This window comes from Triturus cristatus, chromosome 8, assembly GCF_964204655.1.
Source record: "Triturus cristatus chromosome 8, aTriCri1.1, whole genome shotgun sequence".
Taxonomy (NCBI): Eukaryota; Metazoa; Chordata; class Amphibia; order Caudata; family Salamandridae; genus Triturus; species Triturus cristatus.
Window position 1 is genome coordinate 405,449,539 of NC_140591.1, and position 22,970 is coordinate 405,472,508.

General features: G+C 42.2%; 1 protein-coding gene across 1 annotated transcript in view; it reads left to right on the top strand.

Moving 5' to 3' along the window:
* Positions 1-10,980: 10,980 nt before the first annotated feature.
* Positions 10,981-22,970, top strand: part of INTS6 (integrator complex subunit 6) — a 487,951-nt gene continuing 475,961 nt past the window's right edge. The window contains exons 1-3 of the mRNA XM_085621797.1: positions 10,981-11,413; positions 11,548-11,625; positions 14,252-14,401. Of these exons, the coding sequence (XP_085477923.1) occupies positions 11,303-11,413; positions 11,548-11,625; positions 14,252-14,401 (339 nt within the window). The 5' untranslated portion in view covers positions 10,981-11,302. The remainder of the gene's footprint in view (positions 11,414-11,547; positions 11,626-14,251; positions 14,402-22,970) is intronic.

Consider the following 22,970-nt stretch of genomic DNA (forward strand, 5'->3'; position numbering starts at 1 on the left):
CCAAACATTCATTCGTTTATTACATAGATATCAAAATACCAAAAGCAGCACACAAAGTTGCAAGGACTCAGCGACGTCAGTCTGGATAATACAGTCAGAAAATCTCTACAATGATGGAGATAGTACTCCAGTTCTTGTTGCAAAGAACATGAAGAAACAGCCAATACGCGTTCCATCACCACTGTGACTTAGTTATGGCCCAAAATTGAAACACTTTTTGGGAGAAGTTGGACGGCTCGACCAAGGTGATAGAAAAAAAGTCTGTAATAGCAGCATACAAAGTCTATTAATGGTATCTAGGCCATTTACCATAATGCAGTCTCCTTGTTGGTCAGGAGGGTTTGGCCACATCCAATCACATCTCCTTACGTGCAGGGTAACTCCTGTATGGAAAACGGACATGCTTCTATGTCGAACCAGACAAACTAGGGTTTTATTAAATAGTTCTTTGTAAGATTCACGCTGGTCAGGTCTTAACGAGGGTACACCCAACAAAACAGACACATAAAGGGTAGGCACCTGGGGGGAGATTAATAACCAGAAGTTGGTCAGGCGGCTGTACTGGTAAAGTTTTTCCCTCTACTCCCTTCGTAGTGAGGAAAACCAGGGAATAGAGTAGACGACTGATCTGAGTTATGACCAACTGATGTAAGATTGTTACTCCATTGGAATGGACCAGCTAACGGAATACTAGAGACAGGAGATTCAATGGTTTGAGGGCATGATTCCACTGGGGGTGTAACGTGTGCTTTAGGTATGGCGTCCAGTCCATTGGATATGCTATTAATTCTGCCTTGTTGGGATGAACAGTGACCACTACTAGGATAAAAGTGGGCTAGTTTCAATTCTATAGTGTCCAAACCTAAGAACAGAGGAGAAAATGCTGTACTAAACACTATGTGTAGCTTCTCTAACAAAGATTCCAAGCGAGTACCAAAAGATTTTAAAGACAATTAGAGATCCAAGACTTTTCATGCTGTGGTCATGTCAATAGAGGTCTTGGGCTTGGTATTGTAGATAAGTTCCCGAGTTCTCGCAGAGTACCAGAAGGGATTGGGCTGTCTGTTTCTGGCCCTTGCCTAGGTTGGTCTTCTTAGGTAATTTCTGATGAGCAGCCTTTTTAGTTGTCAGAAGGGCAGGGATACTGGTCTTTAAAAATATAGTGCACTTACAAGTAACATTGGGCCCTTGAGTAGGTGGAGATACAGGACAATTTGTGGGGAGAGCAGAAGACGTGTCTGGATAAGAAGGGGGGTAAGGCTAGGTGGGTTCCCACTATCACCACCTGGATTCATAGAAAGACTCAGCTCTCTTCAAGCAATTTCACTGCTGATGGTGCTGACAGCTCGTTCCAACATCCAGTCTGTTGATGTTGGTTTTGGTCAGAGGGTTGGAACAAAGCCACCATTTCCTGTTTTTTTCCTCCCCATATTCAGTCAGAATTTGTAATACCAAGGCTCAAAGTAAAAGAAATATCAACTATCCTGCAACCCCGGAGAGGAGGTGAAGCCACACTTAGGACTATGCAATGAGAGTGAAAAGTATCTCTGCATAGTAGATCTGCTCCTGAGACAACATGCTGAATAGCTCAGCTTCAGCTTACTGAAACACCCTGATGTAAATATTGGTGTTAAGTCTGAGGTTTCAGAGAGTGGGCCCAGCCGGGCCCGCTCTTCGCCCAGGCACGTCCCGCCCAGCGTACAAAGAAACCCTGGAACTCCCAATATTTCAGATTATATTAATGACAATATTCTGTCAGCCTAACTAAAAGAAAGCAAAAAGAAAGATTCTCTTGACACAGGTAACACAAAGTGTATTTAACCAAACATTCATTCGTTTATTACATAGATATCAAAATACCAAAAGCAGCACACAAAGTTGCAAGGACTCAGCGACGTCAGTCTGGATAATACAGTCAGAAAATCTCTACAATGATGGAGATAGTACTCCAGTTCTTGTTGCAAAGAACATGAAGAAACAGCCAATACGCGTTCCATCACCACTGTGACTTAGTTATGGCCCAAAATTGAAACACTTTTTGGGAGAAGTTGGACGGCTCGACCAAGGTGATAGAAAAAAAGTCTGTAATAGCAGCATACAAAGTCTATTAATGGTATCTAGGCCATTTTCGGTTTCTGTTGCTGTAGATAACACATTTGTCGTATCTTGAGAGAATCGTATTCATGAACTATATGTCAAACAATATTCTTTGTAAAATATAGACAATGAATGGGACTATGATAAATCCATGATTGATACACGTCGTGACTTACCTGTCAAACAATATTCTTTGTAGAAAGTACAGACGATGAAGGGGTACTGATAGGTCCCTCATTTTCGCGCCAGTCTCTGTTAAAGACAGTCTCCTCCCATCTGTTACGTAGTAACCGCAAAAGAAGGTGCAACGTTGGAAGTGTGAGCAGGGCCTCCTGCAAGATCACCTGGGCCTTGTGGTCCTCTGCCCCCTCCCGCTGCACATGGGCCGTCCCACGCAGCGGGATCCCCAACTGGTAAAAGTAGGCACCTTCGGGTGTTACGTGGGCAACATGAGCAGTGCCTACCGCAAGAGCATCTGGGGCCTGTGGTCTTCTGTCCCGTGCAGCAGAAGCCCCAAAAGCTAAACGTAGGCACCAACGGGCACAACATGGGCAGCGTGAGCGGCACCTGGGGCCGGAGGTTCTCCCCGGCCACCCCCAGGCAACACAATAGGCGTGGCTCACAGTGGGATTCTTAACTGGTAAAAGTAGGTGCCTCCAGGTGCAACATGGGCAGTGTGAGCAGGGCCTCCTGCAAGAGCACCTGGGGCTTATGGTTCTCTGCCCCCTCCCGCAACACAAAGGGCATCCCACACAGCAGGATCCCCACCTGGTAAAAGTAGGCACCTTTGGGTGTTACGTGGGCAACATGAGCAGTGTCTACCGCAAGAGCATCTGGGGCCTGTGGTCTTCTGTCCCATGCAGCAGGAGCCCCAAAAGCTAAACATAGGCACCAACGGGCACGACATGGGCAGCGAGAGCAGCACCTGGGGCCTGAGGTTCTCCCGCCCCCAGGCAACACAATAGGCACGGCTCGCAGTGGGATTCTTAACTGGTAAAAGTAGGTACCTCCAGGTGCAACATGGGCAGTGTGAGCAGGAACTCCTGCAAGAGCACCTGGGGCTTATGGTTCTGTGCCCTCTCCCGCAACACAAAGGGCATCCCACACAGTGGGATGCCCAACCGTTAAAATTAGGCACCTCCGGGCACTGCATGGGCAGCGTGAGAACTGCCTACTGTAAGAGCACCTGGGGCCTGTGGTCCTCCACCCCCTCCTGGCAACACAAAGGACATCCGGAATGTCAGCGGCAGCTTGTGGTTCACAGAGCAGTAGCAGAGGTGCTCTGGCAGTGTCTGTGTGCCGTTTCCTGGAGTCAGCTCTTCATTAAAGCCCATTTGGATGGTTTAGGGCTATGGCCAACTTGCACATGCTTTCACTGTGAGATGTTTCAGCTGGCTGCGGGCTGTTCATTGTTGCGGCTGAGTGGCTTCATTGCGAATTATCGTACCATTTATGCTGTTCCATTTCACGAGGTATGCATCACGGTGACAGGCAGACCTTGGGAGAATTGAGTTTATGGTTGCCTGATCCACACCATATCTTCTGTGCTGCTTGAGGTACATGTGCTATTAGGAGGTACTGTATACTGCTGCTTGCACATCAGTTGACCAATTTGTCCATAGTTGGTTTTCAAGGAAAACGCAAGAAAAAATTTTGAGCTGCAGGGATCCATCGTTGAATGAAGTACTGGGTTTAGCCAAAAGCAAGATGGTGGTCATAGTTCAGCTTGCGTGAATGTGGTTGAAGTCTGAACATGTAGATTTTGAGTTAAGGAAAGAAATGCCAAGTTTGTGTCACCCAAAAGTAACCAATTTGGTTATAGGTGTGGTTCCAAATCACATTTGGGCAACAGCCCACATTGTTGTGCTGTGGGTAAACACACAATGTAAGATGTGTTGTTTTTATTGTGTATGTAAAATGGGGGGGGAAATTCCATGAAAGTACATAGTATTTAAGTTAGGGATGAGGAGGATTCTTTTGAATTTTATTCTAAACTTGGGGAGGGGGGATACTGGTTTGAGTGGTAACATTAAGGAACCTGTCAGATTATTTTAGGTAGATTCCTCACTATCAATATATTCTGTGATTCTGGAATTTCAATAACTATTTCAGACACTGTTTAATGCACATTAGGGTGGGACTGTGGTTCTGGAGGAACGATATTCATCTCAAAGCTTACGGGGAAGAGGACATAGACATGCATGACTATTTTGAGCAGGATATGATTCTAAAGCAGGAGTGTTTTCACCAAGATTTATGTTAACTTAAAGGAGAACACATTATGCTAGTACCTGGTGCAGACCCGCCTGTAAGGTAGTCCAATGTTCCCATTTAATTGGTGCAACTTCAGGACCATTTAGCTGTTGAGAGCAAGTGCTAAGTGTACCCTGAAATGTTTAACAATACCATTGGGTGCATAAGGAACTATGTTCATTCCATCAAACTAAAAAGAAATGCAGTGCCAGTAACGCACGGTTTGCCCGGTACCATTGAGTGTGAGAGCAGAATTGAAGAAGTTACTTGGTCAGGTGGTCATGTATGGCTTTATTAAAGATGCTGGGTCTTCAAAATGGATGGTGCCATTGTACGCAAAAAGGATAGCTATATTAGGCTCTGTGCTGACCTTCGCAGTCTCAATAAGATTACTGTTGAGTGTCATCCTCTACCAAAGGTGCAAGAATCTGTTAGCTAACATTGGGAATACAAAGTACTTTTCCTTCTGGATCTCAAGTCCACACACCACTAAATCCCTTTGGATAAGCATTCTTAAGAACTTAAAAACGTTGTTGTGCGCCATCCTGGGACACTAATTTAGATAGGCATCAGCTGAAATTTCATCAATTTAGTTGTTAGTGCTGTGCAAAGCTTTTGTGCCAGGGTGCCCGTTCGTCTGAATGAAATGCAAGGGTGCTTATCAGTTAATCTGCAAGTGTAAAGGGTGCTTGGGAGCCGGTTCTGGCTTTAATTGATCAAATCACTCCAAGCTTCATGATGATTAAGAGTCGGGTTTTTTCGAGTGGTAGTGCAAAGTTAACAACTGGGTTGTGAAGTGCTTTCTTTTAATTTTAACTGCATTTACACAGCCCCTAGTACCCCTTAAGAGGTGTTGAAGAGACAGTCATGTAAAACAAAAATTGCATCACATACACTCTGACATTACTAAAATCTACATTTTGGAAGCACCATTTGATTTTAAAACTATTTGCATGTTTTGCAGCACTCTCTCTCACTGTGTGTAATGCAAGTATAAAATGACGTAAATATTCACAGTGCTTTCTGTCATAGGCTGTGACCTCGTAGCACTAAAAATACACGTCACTATTCTCCACTGCACCAATCAAGATTTAATTATGTGGCTCTCTGGCTACACAGACCTCTGCAGTGCATTAATAGGGGTTTCATAATGAGTAACAACCTTTAAAATGTATTTTTCATTACGCTGCCCATTATTTTAGATGTAGGTACCTAAAAAACGTCAAGAATATTTTGAGGGTTATTTAGGAGAGGCTTGCATAGCCAGAGCATAACTTTTTTGACACTCCGGCGGCACAAGCATCTCAACCATACCTATGAGGTGGTGCAGTCACCTTACATGGCCTCATATATATGGAGGAAGACATAGCAGCACAAGCCACTGCTAAACCATAATAAATATGTTGTATTTGTGACTCCTATTATAGATATTCTCTACACTCTACCTCAACGATTTGGATAAACTGTATATCGTAAGAAATCAATTTAACGATGTTAAAGTATGTGTTGTGTAAATTCTATAGAGGACCACATAGATTCCCATGATCAGTGGACAACAGGAGAAGAACCTAGTTTTCTTCCATATGTGGTCGTTGCCATTTTAAGCAAGAGACTACTTCTACTGGCTCTCAATATAATTGTATTCAATAACATGAAATAATTTGTCCTAAAGGCGAAGAAACTTTTTGCCAAAACGCCGCGTCGCAAATTTGTTTTTAATGTGATTTTTTTAAATCTGTGTTTATTTCGTGGTTCCAAATAATGAAGTGAATATAAAAGAATTATACCAATTTGTTAATCACTGTTTTGAAATATACTGATGACTATACGAATTTGCACTTTATAAAAGTGCACGTGTAGGATTTCAAGGCAATTTGGTTTTTGTTTGTGTTATTATAAGGGTTTTAAATAAATAATTGAAACTTGAGTACATTGATCATTGAGAAATTGTTGTTACACATCACAGCAACTTGTAATTTAATCTAAAAGGTTTTGTCATTTCTCTCTTCAGTGACAATATTAGTAGTTTTTGGCTTGTGATACTACAAGTACCTACACCACATGATCCAAACCTTGGGTGGGTTTTCACATCTACTTGCATATCCATTGTGTTTGATCTCTTTGAAAAGGGAATTATTTTTCTTTGTGTTTCACGGACCGTCCCTTTTTCTAGCATCAGGGTACCTCCATTATATTGTTGGAGTCAGGGAAGGCCTCTACACGCCTAGTGAGATTAGTCAAAATTACAAAAATATCATTTTACACTAAAGTATATTCCTGGTGGGAAGAACATTACACAGTGGATTGTTTGTCCAGACTACCTGTGCAGGATGACCTTTTTTTGGACACACATACACAGGAATGCATGTTGGCACTGGAATATTCATGAGTCACACTTAAGTCAGTGCTATTCCCTGAAGAAGCTTGGCATAAGATAGCATTAAACTTTGCAGGCCTGTTTGAGTTACTTCAATTCTCACAGAGATACAAGAAGGGGATAGTGGATTATTTTCCTACATGGATTTGCAATGATTTTACTGCTAACCTTAACAGGGATGCTATCATTACATTTTTGATGCACGTTTTTCATTAAAGGAGAACCTAATAAACGTGTGACTGAAAATTACACTCATTTTGTGTCACAAAAGATGAAGTCATTTGTTGCCGATCATCTGATAGTACACCTCAGAACAGCTCTCTATTCTCCCTCTTCTTATGGTCTCGTATAACGCATGAATAGATTTCTTAAAAAGAGTATGTACAGGAAGCTTTGGCCATGGGTTTGGAGAAGAGATAATTTGGGTAGGTTGAGGAGTCATATTTGGTGACTCCCCCACAGCACCATTGTGGTATGTCATTTGTGTCTGTAGCGCAAAAGATCGACAGGTGTGTTTTCTGGCTAGACTAGCTCAGACATATGAGTAAAGGCAAATATAGATGTGTGGGTTGGTGGCATCCCGGGTTGCCTCCAGACAAGGCCATACCAAGGTTCTGTTTTACAGGAAATATAGTTTAATGCCAGTTGACTGGGTGAGTGGTGATAGGGTGTTGGTGAAAATGCCTACCAGAGCAAGGAAGTTAGAGTTTAAGTTTTCTTCACCTGTCCAGGTGGAGAAAGCTTCAAGTTCAGTGTTATCCAGAACACGGATTGGTGGAGTAAGAGAGATCTAGTTAGGGCCACTGAGGAGCAGGTAAAGAGAAACATGAAAGGTTTGAGCGTGGATCAAAGTTATGATTTTGTGGGGAATGGACAAGAATTTATGCTCGCTCAGTCGGAGATGGTTGCTCCTGGTCCTAATGAGTAGGTTCGTAAGACAACAAATAGTGAAGTTTCTTGTTCAGAAAACTGACTGCCCAGTGCAACGTTTGCAAGAGCGGCTCATTTGTTGTTCTTGTGCCACTCAAGTCCGTACATGTGTGGCTTCATGTGCTGCCTCTAGAGCGGCTAAGGACACAGTGCACTTTCCACATAGCATGGTATTGTTTTAAAAGGGAACTTTCACCTGCAATGTTGTTTGTATGCATGTGCCATTAACCTGTTGTATGTTTAGTTTTGAGACCGGTTGAGCTTACCTGATGCGGCTTGCACGTCGTTTAGAGGCAGATTTTCCTGGTTTACTGAGGCACAGGCTGTGGGCTCCTTCACCTTTGCAACTTTATAAAGGAATAATTCAATCTACCTGAATTTGCATGCTGGTTTCCTTTGTGTCAGTTTCAGTTCCCACATACAGCAAGATATGACTTAGAAAAGAGGTTGATGAGAGTGGGGAGAGGAAAAGAGATTGATAGAAAAGTAGAATAGAGAAGATGGGGTGGGTAACTAGAAGAGGGTAAAATACAGCAGGATAACAAGCAAGTTTTTTTTACTGTCCCAAGAACTTTAAAAGCATGGACAATTTCCCATGCCTTATAAGGTCTTTGTGCCAATGCAGTGAACTGCAGGTCACATAAATCTGAAGCGAGTCCTCAACTTACTGACGATGGGATTTCAGGGAGAATAGGTATTCTCAGTACAATTAGACGAAGCCATAATTAACTAGCTGTATCTGACCAAGTTATGCGGTGTGGCCATCACCATTCTTCAGACATCCACCATCTAGGGTATGCAAATGTGAGGCAAGATGCCTGGTATTATAGGGACATGGGCCAACAGGGACACAAGAGGTGCAATAGCACAGAGACTGGAATAAGAACAGGAAATGAGTGACACTAGGGTCATATTAGGACACAAAAGGTGCAACAAGTCACGAGGGGAACGTGCGATGGGGTTGAATTAGACATGCAGGAATAAAGATCAAATGTTAGACACTACAAGTGTGAAAACGATGGTGGAGAGGGCAGCAACAGGAGAGCAAAACCATGATGGGACACAGAGACAAAAATGCTAGCCACCATGTAGGCCAAGGCCAGTTCAGGATCAAGTTGGAACACAGGAAGATTCACCCTCCTTGAAAAGAAACATGTAGCTCTTATGGTCCCCATATTGTTTACAAGTGATGCTGCACATGGCAATATCACTGTTTTATGACCATATGATAAAGAATTGATTGCTACTATACAGTTAAGCAGCAGCAATTACTCTTTGAAATGACAACTGAAAGATTCATCACAATTCATCTGGCCCTTCTTATTCAATTATCACTCGGCCCACTACTTAAATGACCAGCAGCTGTGTACGTTTCAAAATTGAAATAATACAGAACTATTAGGGTTCTCATATGTCTTGCAAAAAGGGCATGGGGATCTCAAATGGCACACCCATAGAAAAGTGTTTATGAGTATGGTTGTACAGCACACAAGCCCATCCCCGCAAAGTATACACTTTCAGGGACACTTAATAGTTGAGGAAAAATGTTCACCTCAACTGAAAGGGTTAGTGCGTTGACTGAATTAACTTGTTACGGTGGATAATTGGATAAAACAAGCGTATCTGAACTGTGTGCAGTTTAGACTAACAGGACCCGATTATTCTGCCCCGCTCCTCGGTAAATTCCCCATGATTTATAATTAGTCGAGAAGATAGTGATCTAATACTTGCAGATCAGCCTAACAAACCCCTACTACACATCGAGTGCTTTTAAAGTTCATATCGGCGTTTTCGCCGTTAACAGGATACAAGTTTACAACAGTAATTCCATCCAAAGTACGTCAACAAAAGAGGGACATATGTTTAAGCCTCTCAAAATTGTAGTTTTCAGCGACAAAAAAGACTAAGTCAGGATGAAGGAAAAAAAAAACACATCGAACGTTAAAACATGCATGGGTCGGAAATGCTTCGCTCATGCACAAAAGTGAACGGTTAATCACAGTGAGAAGGGCCGCTCTCTTCCGATGCCCTCAAGAGCTCAGCAGAAAGGCACCCACGGTCTCCAATTGGGCGATCACCACCATCAAAACAGTTTAACGAGAAACGAACCTCCGCATCAACCATAACTCGACCACAAGTTTTAAAAACGCCTGTCTGCATCCGCCTTCGAGGAGTGTTCATAACACTAAATGCCGGGCAAAAAACGAAACGCCCGCACGTCTTTTTACAGTACACATTTATCACAACACCAAACGCTACAGTAACATCGAGGACGAGTTAAGCTCTTCTCACCCCAAACCCCCAAAAAAACCAGCCACGCACAAAGGCACCCTCTTCTCCGACCGCACGCTCGACTAGAAACGAGGGCTGAAAAGCTACCACCCACTGACCTTGTAAGGTCCTCAGGGAGTACTTATGTCGATAGCACAAAGAACGAGACCCCAACACGTGCACCCAGGAAACAAGTCTACAACGCCGCAAAACACGGGCATAAATCTAGACAGGACAAAAAAATACCCTCCCTTTAAAAGCGGGTAGACAAGGGCGACCGCGTGTGATAACTGCGTTCTCGAGGTAAGCCCCGATAGTGGAAAATACAAAGTCAGCTGCATGACGCAATCCATCCTCACCACAGCTCCTGGTTGCTAGTTTCAAATACGTCTTGCGAGAGTATAACGAGTGTTCACGAGCTAACACCGACATGCGCACCGGCAAAATACGCATTCATGCTTGTGTAACTCTTTCTCCACACCGCCAACAAACAAAGGCCACAAAACGTCGTTTTTCCCCAGGCAGGCCCTGCATACGTATTGGAAATTGTTAGTGGTCGTTTTCCATCCGCCTATCCTGAACATCACTATATATAAAGATCCACCTCGCCGCGGATATCCCTGTTGGAGACATATTTGCTTAAAACACGTTTTAAACACTTCTTCGAAAGAGAAAAATTGTTATTTAATTCCGCCCGCACCCTTCCGATCTCCCAGCTCTGTGCGCCCGTCCTTCAACCGACGTCCGCGAGCCGAAAGAAAGACAATGCCTGCGCATGCGCAACGACATGGTGTGGTCGGGCCGCCCTCAATGTTTCGTCGATGGACCAAAACCCGCCCTCTTTTCCCCTAAAGCTCCTCACTCTTTCCACTCAGCAACCGCCCGCGTTCTAACACGATGACCTGCCAGCTCCTCCCCTGGACAGTTTGCTAGTGCCAGGCAGGCGGGGCATGGGCGGTCCAATGGGCGGGGACGTCAGGCGCGGCCGAGACGTGTCTGCGAAGGGAGGGCCTGCTGCGCCTCCTGCCTGACTTAAAACTAAGGGGCGAGGAGGGGGAACATTCAGTAGAGGGAAGCGAGAGCGCGAGTCAGTGCAGTGTGTGGGGCTCTGTGAAACTTGTGAGACATCAACAGCGCACTAATAAAGAACAAAAAGCTGCTCCCCGCCCAAACCACCCCAGCAGCCCCTCCACCTCATATGTAACTAAAGAGAGACCCTGGCGGTGGGCTGGGGGGGTCCTACTTTAAAAACAAAGGGCGTGTAGGGGAGACTAGACTTATCTTCGGGAAGAGTCACCCATGACTCCGAGCTCCTAATATTAAAATACTGCGTGTTGAGTCCATGTAGCCCGGGAGCCCCGAGCTGCCAGCACTATGCCCATTCTACTCTTCCTCATAGATACGTCCGCGTCCATGAATCAGCGCAGCTACCTGGGCACCTCCTATTTGGACACGGCCAAAGGCGCAGTAGAGACTTTCATGAAGGTATGGTACCGGGAGGGTGAGGGGAGCCTGGCTTCGGGAGGGCAGCTGTCCTCCGGACAAGCCGTGAGGTGCAGGCTGGGGCGCTTCAAGTAACGCCGTATCTTGTTTGTTTTTGTTCTCCCCGTCTCCCACAGCTGAGATCCAGGGATCCCGCCAGCAGAGGAGACAGGTACATGCTGGTCACTTTCGAGGAGCCGCCGCTAGGGATTAAGGTAAACCCGCCGCCGCCCGGCCCAGCTGGCTGTGTCAGTGGCCGCCCGTCGCTCCTCTGCCCCCTCCACCGGGGAAGCCGGGGATAGAGAGCAGCTAGTACCGCTCGCAAACATGGCCGACATCTTGCTTTCCTCTGCTGTGCAGCAATGTACTGTGGGGGATATTTATTCAACTTAACGCTGACAGTCCCGCTTTATGTTTAAAGGGGAAAGGGATCGAGGAGGGGCAGGGGGCTGTCAGTAATGCTTTCGCCTCCGCACACCATAAGAGTGCATTTAGGTCCAGAGTTAGCTAGTGTTACTTCTGACAGCAGCACCGCACGCGTGCCCGAACTTCACCTGAGTACAGTTATTGCAGTTTAAAAAAAAATGTTTTTAAGGTACTTGACGGCTCACTGTTCAAAAACACAACTGCAGTGGGTTGAGTGGGGGAACAGAACTGTATATTCTCTAACGGCAGTGCTGCTGCTTCTTCCGTAGGTCCAAGCCTGTTAAATAACATTCATCTTTCAGTGAATCAGATAGAATAATCAACAAGCTTTGTTTTCTCTACGGTGGACCTAAATCGTTCATACAGAGCGGTGCTAGGACATTTTTAACGTGGCCATACCTGTGCATTTAGAGCAGTGGGTTGCCTGCATACGCAGCTGATGCCATATATTCGGCAAACGGAGTATTGCTCTCTGGGGCATGCCATATATTCGGCAAACGGAGTATTGCTCTCTGGGGTATGTGTATACATATCCACTGTTTGAGCCACAAGGCAAAAATACTTAAACGCTCAATGGTCCTAACTAGGGGTGCTACAGCACTTGTGTGTATCAGAACTTGATGACTGATTGCATCTGTATATTTTGGTGTCAGTACTACATTCTGAAAACGTTTCCATCCTCAAAACATTGTGACTCATAGGGTGGCTCAAATTATTTCGTTACTTTTTCATTCAGATTCTTCATCAGGGCTATTGCAATAACTATATCTTGCAGCTGCCACAGGTTTGTAGCTGTGCAGTCCTTAGCTTGCTGTCAGTACTTTAGTTCTACTTCTAACAGTTAAGTGTTATCGTGATAGTGAGGTGCAGTAGTTCTTAAAAGACTGTAGCTTTTTGTTTGAACATGCTTGCATAAACAATATGAAATCCATGGACAAAAAAAGTAACATGTTAAGTACCGTTCAGTTTGTTTTTACAGATTCTAGTTTAGTGCAAGAGACTACTTGTGATATATTCACTTGGACAACAGCAGTGCATGTGTCACCAGAGCAGAGACTTCAAATGGGGATTGACAATTACCGTTATCACAAGTGCAGCAACCTTTACTGTCACCATCTCCCAATGCATCTTTGAATGCTCAGTGCATCACCAGGTTTAGGAAACACGTTGTTGGTCTAAAATGGATGCAATTTCTTGATCGTCAGCAGCAATAACTTTGACTCAGTTCTAGCAGCAGGTGTTCCATTACAATTACTTTCCTTGTCCAAAACCTTTATTAGGGTTACCACATGGGTACCTGACCTCTGATGAGCGCCTATCCATCACCCGATTCACCTGTAAATCTGGCTTACTTTTATCTTTTCTTTTTTGAAGCACCTCATTTTTTGATATTTTACCCTCCCCCCACGCACACGGCTCCACAGACGTCCCCATTGTGCAGTTTGTTGCTAGGTTAAAGCTATAGGTCTCATACCTAGAGCTAGCCTGATTTGTTAGACTTCATGGATATAATAGTGCTTTGATGCATTATAGGTTACAATGTAGGCATTCGAAATCCATAATTCTATGCATCCACTGGTGCAGCAATCTGCCTCTAATTGTTATAAGTCCAATATTTTTTCCTCCCAACGAGAGCCAATCTATCCCCCTTTAAGCCAGGTACTGCCAGTAATTTTATTTTGCACAAAATGCTAGGTATCTTCAAAGCTGGCACTTTTAACCAACAGCTGTAAAAGTCATGTTCTCTTAAAGTAACAAAAAGTACATACGTCTTCTTAGGGTTACAAGTATTTTCATTAGGATTGTCTTCTCCCATTTTCCTTTTCTAAAGTTTGCAGGGAATGCAGCCAGTGCATCTAAGTAAAATTTACTGGCTAATAAAGGTGTCTTGCAATCAAGTCATACTAAAACAGTATTTTATTTTGGTGAAGGCTACATTTGTCAATTCTTCCTCTCCTTTTCCTTTAAAAAGACATCAATAGCAGTAGGGTACTATTTTGAGGGAGACAGTCGGTACAACTTTCATTAAAATGAATAACTATTGTTTCCCATGCCCCCTAAAAGGTATTACAAATATTGTGTATTCTCCAGCTCTTCTGTTTTTTTATTTAGCCGGGTGGCTATTTTAATTTGTTTTCTGTGGTAGTATATAGTGGTATCATATATTAGAGAACCATATCTGTTTAGCCACGGGGGTAGTTTGTCCAAGGTAGATTTTTTTTAAATTAATTAATTGAGCCCTTAGTGCTTCAGAAAGAAATCTGTTAAATGAAAATGCTGTAATGCTGGCTATTGATTATTTCTGTGATTGATTTCTAAATACGTTTACTATGTTAGATCTAAAAATGCAATGGCGCGTGTCCTCATTTTCCATTTAAAAGCTCAATGATAAGTTTTGTATATTTCTCTTTTCAGGCTGGTTGGAAAGAAAACCATGCAACGTTCATGAACGAACTGAAACATCTTCAAGCTGTAGGACTCACGACTCTTGGCCAATCCCTAAGGACCGCTTTTGATTTATTAAATTTAAATAGATTAGTAACGGGCATAGACAACTATGGGCAGGTAGGTTGAATGTGGACACGAAATGATCTCTTCTGGGAATTTAAGTATAAAATGAACATAACCCACAAGCAAAACTTTAGAAAAACATAGTTCATGGAGCGCACATTTAACCTTAATTGGCACACAGTAAAGCACAGAGGACAGTTTAAACAGTACCTCTGGGACATTTGCCAAAAAGCTGAAAATACTTTGCACACACAATTAGTTTGTGATATGTTACCCACGTGTTGTGATATATTTTACCCACATGAGGACTGCTTCTGTTTTTGTTTAGTGTTAGAATTCCACTGGTTTTGCTGTACTTTTTTTTTTTTTTTGTCCAGTCTCTCCGCCTCCTTTTAGTTGTAGTATTAATGTAGTAGCCAGTCTGGTTTGCGTGTGCTAATTCAACTTGCAGTGCTGTGGAGTGTACTCTAGAGGTATAAACTGTGTGTAGGGAATAAGGCAGAACCAAAATGCACATTTGACAAATAGTGATAACCTTGTGTAATGGCATTTTTGGTTGAGCTAGATTGTAGACATTTATGGCCTTAATTAACTATTTACTCTTAACTGGCATTTATTTGTTCGTTGCTACTTGATTTCCCATTTGGATAATCAAAATTACTTCACACTGCATATTATTTTTGGTTGAACACTTACTCTAGATTCATGCCTAATGTGTTACTTATTGTACATATAAATTATGCACTCCTAGCATTGACTGATATACTCCTGAATCAATGATCAGTACATTATTTTATTTTCAAAACCTCAATCATTGGGTTTGTTTCATTTGAAGATAGAAAGTTGCTTTGTTGATAATACAGCAGGGTGATGAAAACTGGCAAATTGCCTTTAATAATTTATAAGCCTTTTCAGAAGTGTAACTTTGAATTGTTTTTATTTCACCCCCTCACATATTGTGTTCTATAGAAGTTTACAACTATGGTTTCAATCAAAGGCAGGGTAATTTGTGGCTATTGTTGCCAAGTTGCTTTTTCGGCAGCAGTACTTCGCATGCTGGACATTTAAAACCACACTTGTAGAATTTTCAAGGTCTAGAATCCAAAGTGATGTTGGCCAAAAAGCCAAGACATGGTGGTGGATTAAGGTGTCACACATGAGGTGGAGATATTTGGCAGCTGTGGACAATGTTCACATTCATACTTGTTTTCTCGGGTGTCTGCACATTACTGTGTAAGATACCTCCTAATATTAGTACAAAATTTTCAGAAATATTAGTGGGTCACTTACGTAAACATTTGTGGCTTGTGCCAATGGCACATGAATTATACGGGTGTACACCTTTTTAATAGACTGTAAATTCCAATAAGGCATTCAAGGGGTTGAACAATTTTTTTTTTTACATAATTTCGAATGCACTCAGTGCCTTTAGTGTTTGACAGGGGCACTTTTGAGATTTCATGCTAAACAAAAGATGAGCAAGACTATGTAACTTTAGGTCAATCTGGTTTCCAGGTCCGTCTGAATTTAACCTAATCAGTTACTTTAATCTAGTGTAAATGTTTTTTATTGCACAAGGTTGTATAATCTTGTAATTGCTGATGAAGGGTAGCCAAATATAAAAATCTTTATGCAGTTCTTTAAAAAACTTTCTCTTCCACAAGCTTCTCATCTGGCCCTCTGTTAGTGGATAATGCTGACAATTGTACTTGTACCACCTTATCTTTGTACCGAATGCATAGTTCTCACTTATTATTTGAATTAGAAATCCTTTTGATTTCATTTTCAAATGTGGTACGGTTTTTATAAGTTTGTCCGGTGCATACATACAGCACTCACTTTAAAACCCCTGAAGGCCTTTACCTGCATTCATACACAGCCACGTGCAGCTCCTTTTTATTTATGCACCATTTTCAATCTATGCTAAGTTTCATACTGTCATTGGCATGTTTATGCAATACTTAGTAGCTCAATATGAAAATGCTAGTATGTGCGTTGTGGAAGTTCTAAATATTTGTCATGGTGGCCAAAGTTGCTACCAGATTGGGGTTTTGGCACAGATAGTTTACATGGTGATTGATTTCAAACAGGTTATCCAGGAAATATTTTGACATCAAAAGCCTTTAATCTCCTGTGTATGGTAAGATGAGTTGCCTACCTGTTGCAGTAGTTCTCTACTGTTGGTGTTCTCTCTAGTTTTATATGGGTAGAACTATTCATTGGTGTTAGAAATAGGGGTGGGTGAAAAACTCCGCTCCTCCGGCAGAGTTTTACCCGCTCCGCTTGTAACACGAAGTTTTGGAAAAAAACGCAGCAAACCACTGTATGGTGTTTTTTTTAGCGCATGGCTCGCCAGCGGTAAGTTGGTGAGCGCAAGTGAGAAAATCCAGCACTAGACTGACTCCAGGTAAAATATCTCAATGCGGGCGTGCGCAGAATGTCGCTACCGCTTGCTTTGAGGAAGCTGCAGCTAGAGTAGAAAATCTACGCAAGCAGCAGAAATGTACAGCGCCCCCTGGCTCTATGTAGTGTCCCAGTTGCGTGGATTTTACAGGGCAGGACAAGCTCCCGGCACTAAAAATCAGCGCAAGCATTGCAAAGTACAAGTTCTGCTGCTTGCAAAATATCTGAGTTTTTGGATAACTATGCAGATTTCTGTTAAGTGAAATTCCGTGAGTTCTGCCACCCCTAGTTGGAAACTGTTCCATGGTTTTTAGGTCTCGCCTGAGACAGCGCTTTAGCGCTGCTCTCGCAAGAGCTTTTGTTAAAGGGGGATCTGGAAGTGCAAACAAGTGCTTTTCAGGCCTCCAAATACAGTGCATGTGCGCCGGGCGCGCGCACCATTTGGCAGCCTGAAAAGCACTGCCTGATCACATTCACGGCCGCTTTGATGTCCTCAGTGAGCCGCTCGCCCACTGAGGACATCAAAGCGGCCGTGAAAGTGCACACCATTTGCCACCCCCTTCCTGCTTGTTGCCTTTGCTTCCTGTCACGCTACACTCCCTTACTCTCCCACCCAGACCTCTTACACAAACTAACGGGGTGTTTTACCTCTTCGTATATCTTCTCCCGTTGTTTCTTCTATTATTTGTCCTCCCGTCGCTTCCTCCCATTTCCTCTGCAATAAAAGCGGATTTCTTGGCAAGTCCTCCCTAATTGCTTTATATAGGCGTGTTATCATGTGGCATCCTTGTGCCATGTTCAGCATTACTTGTAGGGTGCTCGTTACCAGGGACTCCTCTGGGAACGTTGGCCAAACCTCTCTGGCCACTTGTGAAATCTTAGCATATTGTAAGAAATGCCCCGTTCCGAACTCATTTGCAGCTTGCGCGTTTTCCCGCGTGAGGAACTGAGACCAGGGAGCCATGTGTAAAGGTAAGGGGGGGCCACATGCGGCCCCTGGGCTGTACTTGTTAGTATCCATGTTCTAGTCCCTCGATTCATCCCAACAATCAACTGCATGATGCCAAAAAGCCGCTACTAACGACGTCATACAACGCATATTAATGAATTTTCACCTAAAACAAAGAAACTGAAGTAGATGCATGGAACGATTTCTCTGAATGAACAAGACCAAACCTAACAATCAATATACCAATAACCACTAAACTTGGTTTCTGGAAACGCATGCTCCTCGCCAGAATGCGCCTTAATGCATTGTCGGCTGCAGAAAGCATCAGTGGCGGCTGGTGACATTTCAAAGTGGTGAGGAGTAAAAGCGGGGATGAATCTTGCGTACCGAGCGAGTCCATCCGATATAAGGGCACTCAGCCCATACATCATACCCCCCCATAAATTCATCCAGGTTTCCATCAGCCACTGCATTCATCTGTTCATGCATCCATCCATCCTTCTAGAGACTCTCTCATTCACTCATCCTCCCACCCATACCGCGCCAAGCAACCTGCCAGCAGACACTAAGGGCACTGAAGCCTTGGGTCAGGCGATGATTCTAGAAATGGGAACGCAGCACTACAGGGGGAGAGAAAGCAGTTCAACAATGCACTTAAAAGTGTCCCTTCTAAAGAGAGGAGCCTGATGATAACGTGTATTGCAAATTTCATGAGTCCAATTCATCAAAAGGCACACGCTCTGGGCTGCATTCAAAGCATAGGCCCTGCGCCAGCATGAAGGTAGGTCAGGACGATAGGTAACTCTTGAAAAGAGTATCACCAGTCAGCATGCATTTCGCCTCTGACCTCCATTCCTTAGGATAGGAGTGACAATGGCCAACACGATAGAGCCATCGTCTGCACGTCTTCACGGTTGACTTTCTTTACCATTCATTTATTTACTGGACGGGGCAAACAGTGACATTTTACAATTCAAGACGCCCAAAATGTACTGCAGGGAAGTATTTCAGCAAACATTACAAATGTAATTAGTAAACTAGTGCTGCGCGTTGTAGCTTGGATTCTTTAATTTAGCGAGGTCTTGCAGCCAGTTACTGCTGGGCTCGTCTTTGTCTGACCCCAGCACTGAGGGCATATTTTCTGAAAGTGTTAAGTGTTCTATCTGTACTGGCACACGGCGCAACAATAACGTGTGAACACACATTGAGGCTAATGAACTGTGACAAGTGTCTAGAGGAAGCTAGGAGCAACAAGCATTTGCAATGCAATAGGTCTCGCAATTACGCAAGTTTAAGCTATTGGCATTGTAAATGACTCCGCCTTTTATTTATGTTTTAAAAACAAAAATAAAAGGCATTGTTATTTGCTATGTTAATAGCTCAAACTCGCGTTAATGCGAGACCTATTGCATTGCAAATGCTTGTTAATCTTGGAAGTATAACATACTAGGTGTTCATCTTGGTCAGTCCTAATTAAAGCAGTAAAACACAAAGTAGATTGACTCCTCTTTTGCATCCTTTTTTATGAGCACTTAATCCTAGTCGTGGCACAATTCCCTCAACTCTCCATGGTACGTGAAAGGCTCTCTCCCTGTGCTCAAAAAAGAGGAAATCTGCCTATAAATCCTAAGCTTCATAGGAAAAAACTTTACTGACATAGGATGCACCCACAGAATCTGGTACTTTTACAATAGAGGTACTTATAAGCGCCACTTACCATCCTATTCGGCAAAGTGCTGAAATGCATCTGTTTCAATTGTTTCCGATGCTAAATGTTCACTTTATCTGATGTATTATGACTATTCTTTTTCATGGACAATAATTATTTTATTATACTCTGCCACACTCTTATCCCAATACACAAATGTTTGCCTGCATTTGTTGTCAGTTCTCATATACAACATTTTGTAATCCTACTTTTTTTATTAATCTGGCTTAATTAATTTCTCTAATTTACTTAACTGACCTCTAAGATAATAGCTTTTATGTAGCCATATCTTTTGTCTAGTAAACTGGCTCCTTGCTCCCAGTTGCATCATCTGACCCATTGGATACATCAGCATGCATAATGCTTACCCAACTGGAGGCTTAAAGCCACCTACGTTGATGCTGAGAACATTTCGCCTGTTAAAAATTTATGGTGGTCAATATTAATTTCTTCCTTGGTTCCATTGTACAAGCATCGACACACCAATTACAGATCCAGGATCTTATAAACAATGCAGAACTGCATCAAGTATAAAACCAATAGGTCAGTAAAATAGCCTCACATAGCATTGTTCAACATTGAACTCAGCAGTGGTAACTTTCCAGTACCAATGCCAGATTGCTCCACATGTTTATCTAGGACACTGCTAAGTAGACTGAATAGTACTTTTTCAACCTACTTGTGAAAATGTAGACCCAAGATTTATCCTAAACTTAGTAGGGAATAGAATTCCATGATTGGAGTCCTGCCATTAAATTTTTTTTTCTTGGCAGTGAAGTTGGCTAGCTAAATAATCCATGATTGGACTGGTAAGTAGGGAAAAGCTTGTGAATAGCTTTCCACATTAGACCTCACCTTAGTATTTTTGTTATTCACTCAATATTCAGTTGACTGATATTGCCCATCGATCAGCCTTGTATTATTATTTTGCATCTTTTGTAGCTTTAACTCTTATTTGGATTAGTTTTAATAACATAATCTAGAAAATATCTGTTTTGACCACCAATGCAATCTCTAGGCACAGTATAGGACAAATTTTAATGCGTATGAGGTAGTGTGCCATTGTAATTATTTGCATGCCTTTCAAATGTTAATTTTCAACCATTCACTATTTGCATACTGCTGCAGAAATGTGTCAAAGAAATTTTAAAGTGCATATTAATCCAGTGGCAGTAATCAGTGTATCTTTGTTGTGGTGTACAATCGCAGTATTCCTGTCATTGATGTTACCAGTTCTTTAACTTTCTAATATTTTGAAGCTTCACACACTTGAATTATTCCACTTTGTAAGGTTCGGAATCCCTAAAGGTCTTAAAGCATTGAAATTTGATGATATCAAAAGCCCTTAACACTCGTCTAACAAATGTCTAAGACTTGTAATCAACTTTTATTAGATTTATATCAGCACTTTCAACTTGAAATTATCATTGCACATTATCTTTCCTGATAAACCTTCAGATTATTCACAGACAGCATGTTAGAGTGAAACTTGACATTCTCATGGATACTACTCAGTATTAATGCCATATAATTGACACAGAGACACCGCCAAGATTTAGTTTTTCCAGTTTTGCAAGTGCGTGTTTAGTTAGAAAACATGCCTTGATGCCATGGAAATAGTTGTTGGTACAGTAATTAACATAACATTTGAGATGTGAGACCACGGTCTTCCATCACTTAGGTAGGCGCATTTATTTGTTTAAAAAGGGAAACAGGACAAAGTCCCAAAGGTCTCTGGCATGAAATGGCCATAACAGAACCGGTTTACTGATTCATGCGAGAATGGAGCAGTTCATTCCAAGAGCCCTATCCTGAATTCTGTTAATTAATCCAGATTTTCAAGGATAACACTATAGATCACTGTCCAATAAAGTGGGAGATCCAGTTGAATCAAAGCAGTAGCATGGACCATTATCAACTTTCCCATTTGGTGTAAGGTAGACCAGGTACTAAAGATAGATGAATCACGCTTGAGTAGAATGTATGTGACCCTCCTCCGTCAGTTTACCAGGGCAAGGCCTCCTCATAAGAGAGGAATTAACACTAAGTGCTCAGACATTCATTCTGTTTAATGTTGGTCATTTAGCAAATATAAAAAAAAGAAACCTTTCTGGCTGATATCTGAACAGAGCAAAACATGATAAACATTCTGTTGTGTAGTTCTTGACGATTTGGTTACTACATACCAGTTTTACAATGTACCAGCCGTTGTGGGCTTATTTTGCAATTTTCTTTGATTATGTGATAACCTTAGTAAAGACCATGTGGTGGTCATTAGTGGCTCATGTAGGTAATCTCGGTTGTTACCTTCCGTAATTTGTACAGAAAATTACTTTCACATTTTCAAAAAAGAATGTCATCAGTTACTTGCCTCTCAACTGATTTACTGGACAGTAATAACATCTTTGAAATTTCACAGTACTCTCTACTTTTATCTGTTTTCACCAAAATGAAGTCCAAAGTAGTAGTCATGATTTAATACTCTTGATCTCCACTTCTTACAGATAATTGTTTTCTTTTGTTTTACCTCTGGTTTGGTCTATCCTTTTATTCATGTACGTTAATTATAGTGGATAATTTACATTGCATTGGATTTGTGTTTTCAATATCCAGTCAAAAATCTGAATGCTAAAACAAATATGAATTTACCTGGCGTAATGTACACATTGTTTCTGGGGTAGTGAAATCCCTGGGTTAGTTACATTTATTATACCATTGCACAAGTATTAATTTTCACCTTCTGCTCGACATTGATTGCACAATGTGTCCAGAATACTACAACAGACCACACATCATTTTATTTCTCTAAATTTGTGTTTAGTTTGAAAACTGCATTGTGTGTTTAGAAAATAAGCTATTGTCATGTTGTGGGGTTTATTACTTTTTTCCCTTTTTCTTCTGCAATTTGTATGCAGTGCGGCTGTTTTAAATCTTTCTGGCCGCCTATTCTGGTTGGTGTACTATGATTTGAAATGAAATTAGTTTCACAAAGACCGATATTGTGGAAAGAACTGTTTAGTTAAACAAGGTGTTTATGTGAATACTACTCCTGCGCTATGGTTCAGTTAGAATTGAGGTTTAACTTCTTTCTTTTTGTTATAAATTTGTCTTCTTTTCATAGGCACTGAAAGGTAATGCGCATGAACAGATCATTTCCCATCATAGCACAACCCCGTCAGCCCTGCCTGAATGATTTTACTGTAGTGCAATTAAAATTGTCGTGAACAATTATCTTCAAAAAAATACATGGGTTAGCCTAATCCCTCTCCTTAAATTTCTATAACATTGATTAAGGTACTTAACAAAGCTATTTAACCTGTTTATTTTTGTATTCAGTTTATCATTCTGGTGCCTGCTTCCTCTCGCCTTTCCTTCTGGCTGGTCGTGGTCTGGTGTACCAGCTCCAACCTTGCACTGCTGGACCTGCTGAACATCCCGTGGTTTAGCTCCACCAGGTTGACTGTGTCGGGGGTACACTGACCGGGACACCAGAACCAGCTGTTATGAAAAGGAGACGCGAAGTAGAGCCCTTTCAGAGCCGACATTCGCAGCAGCAAGGCATG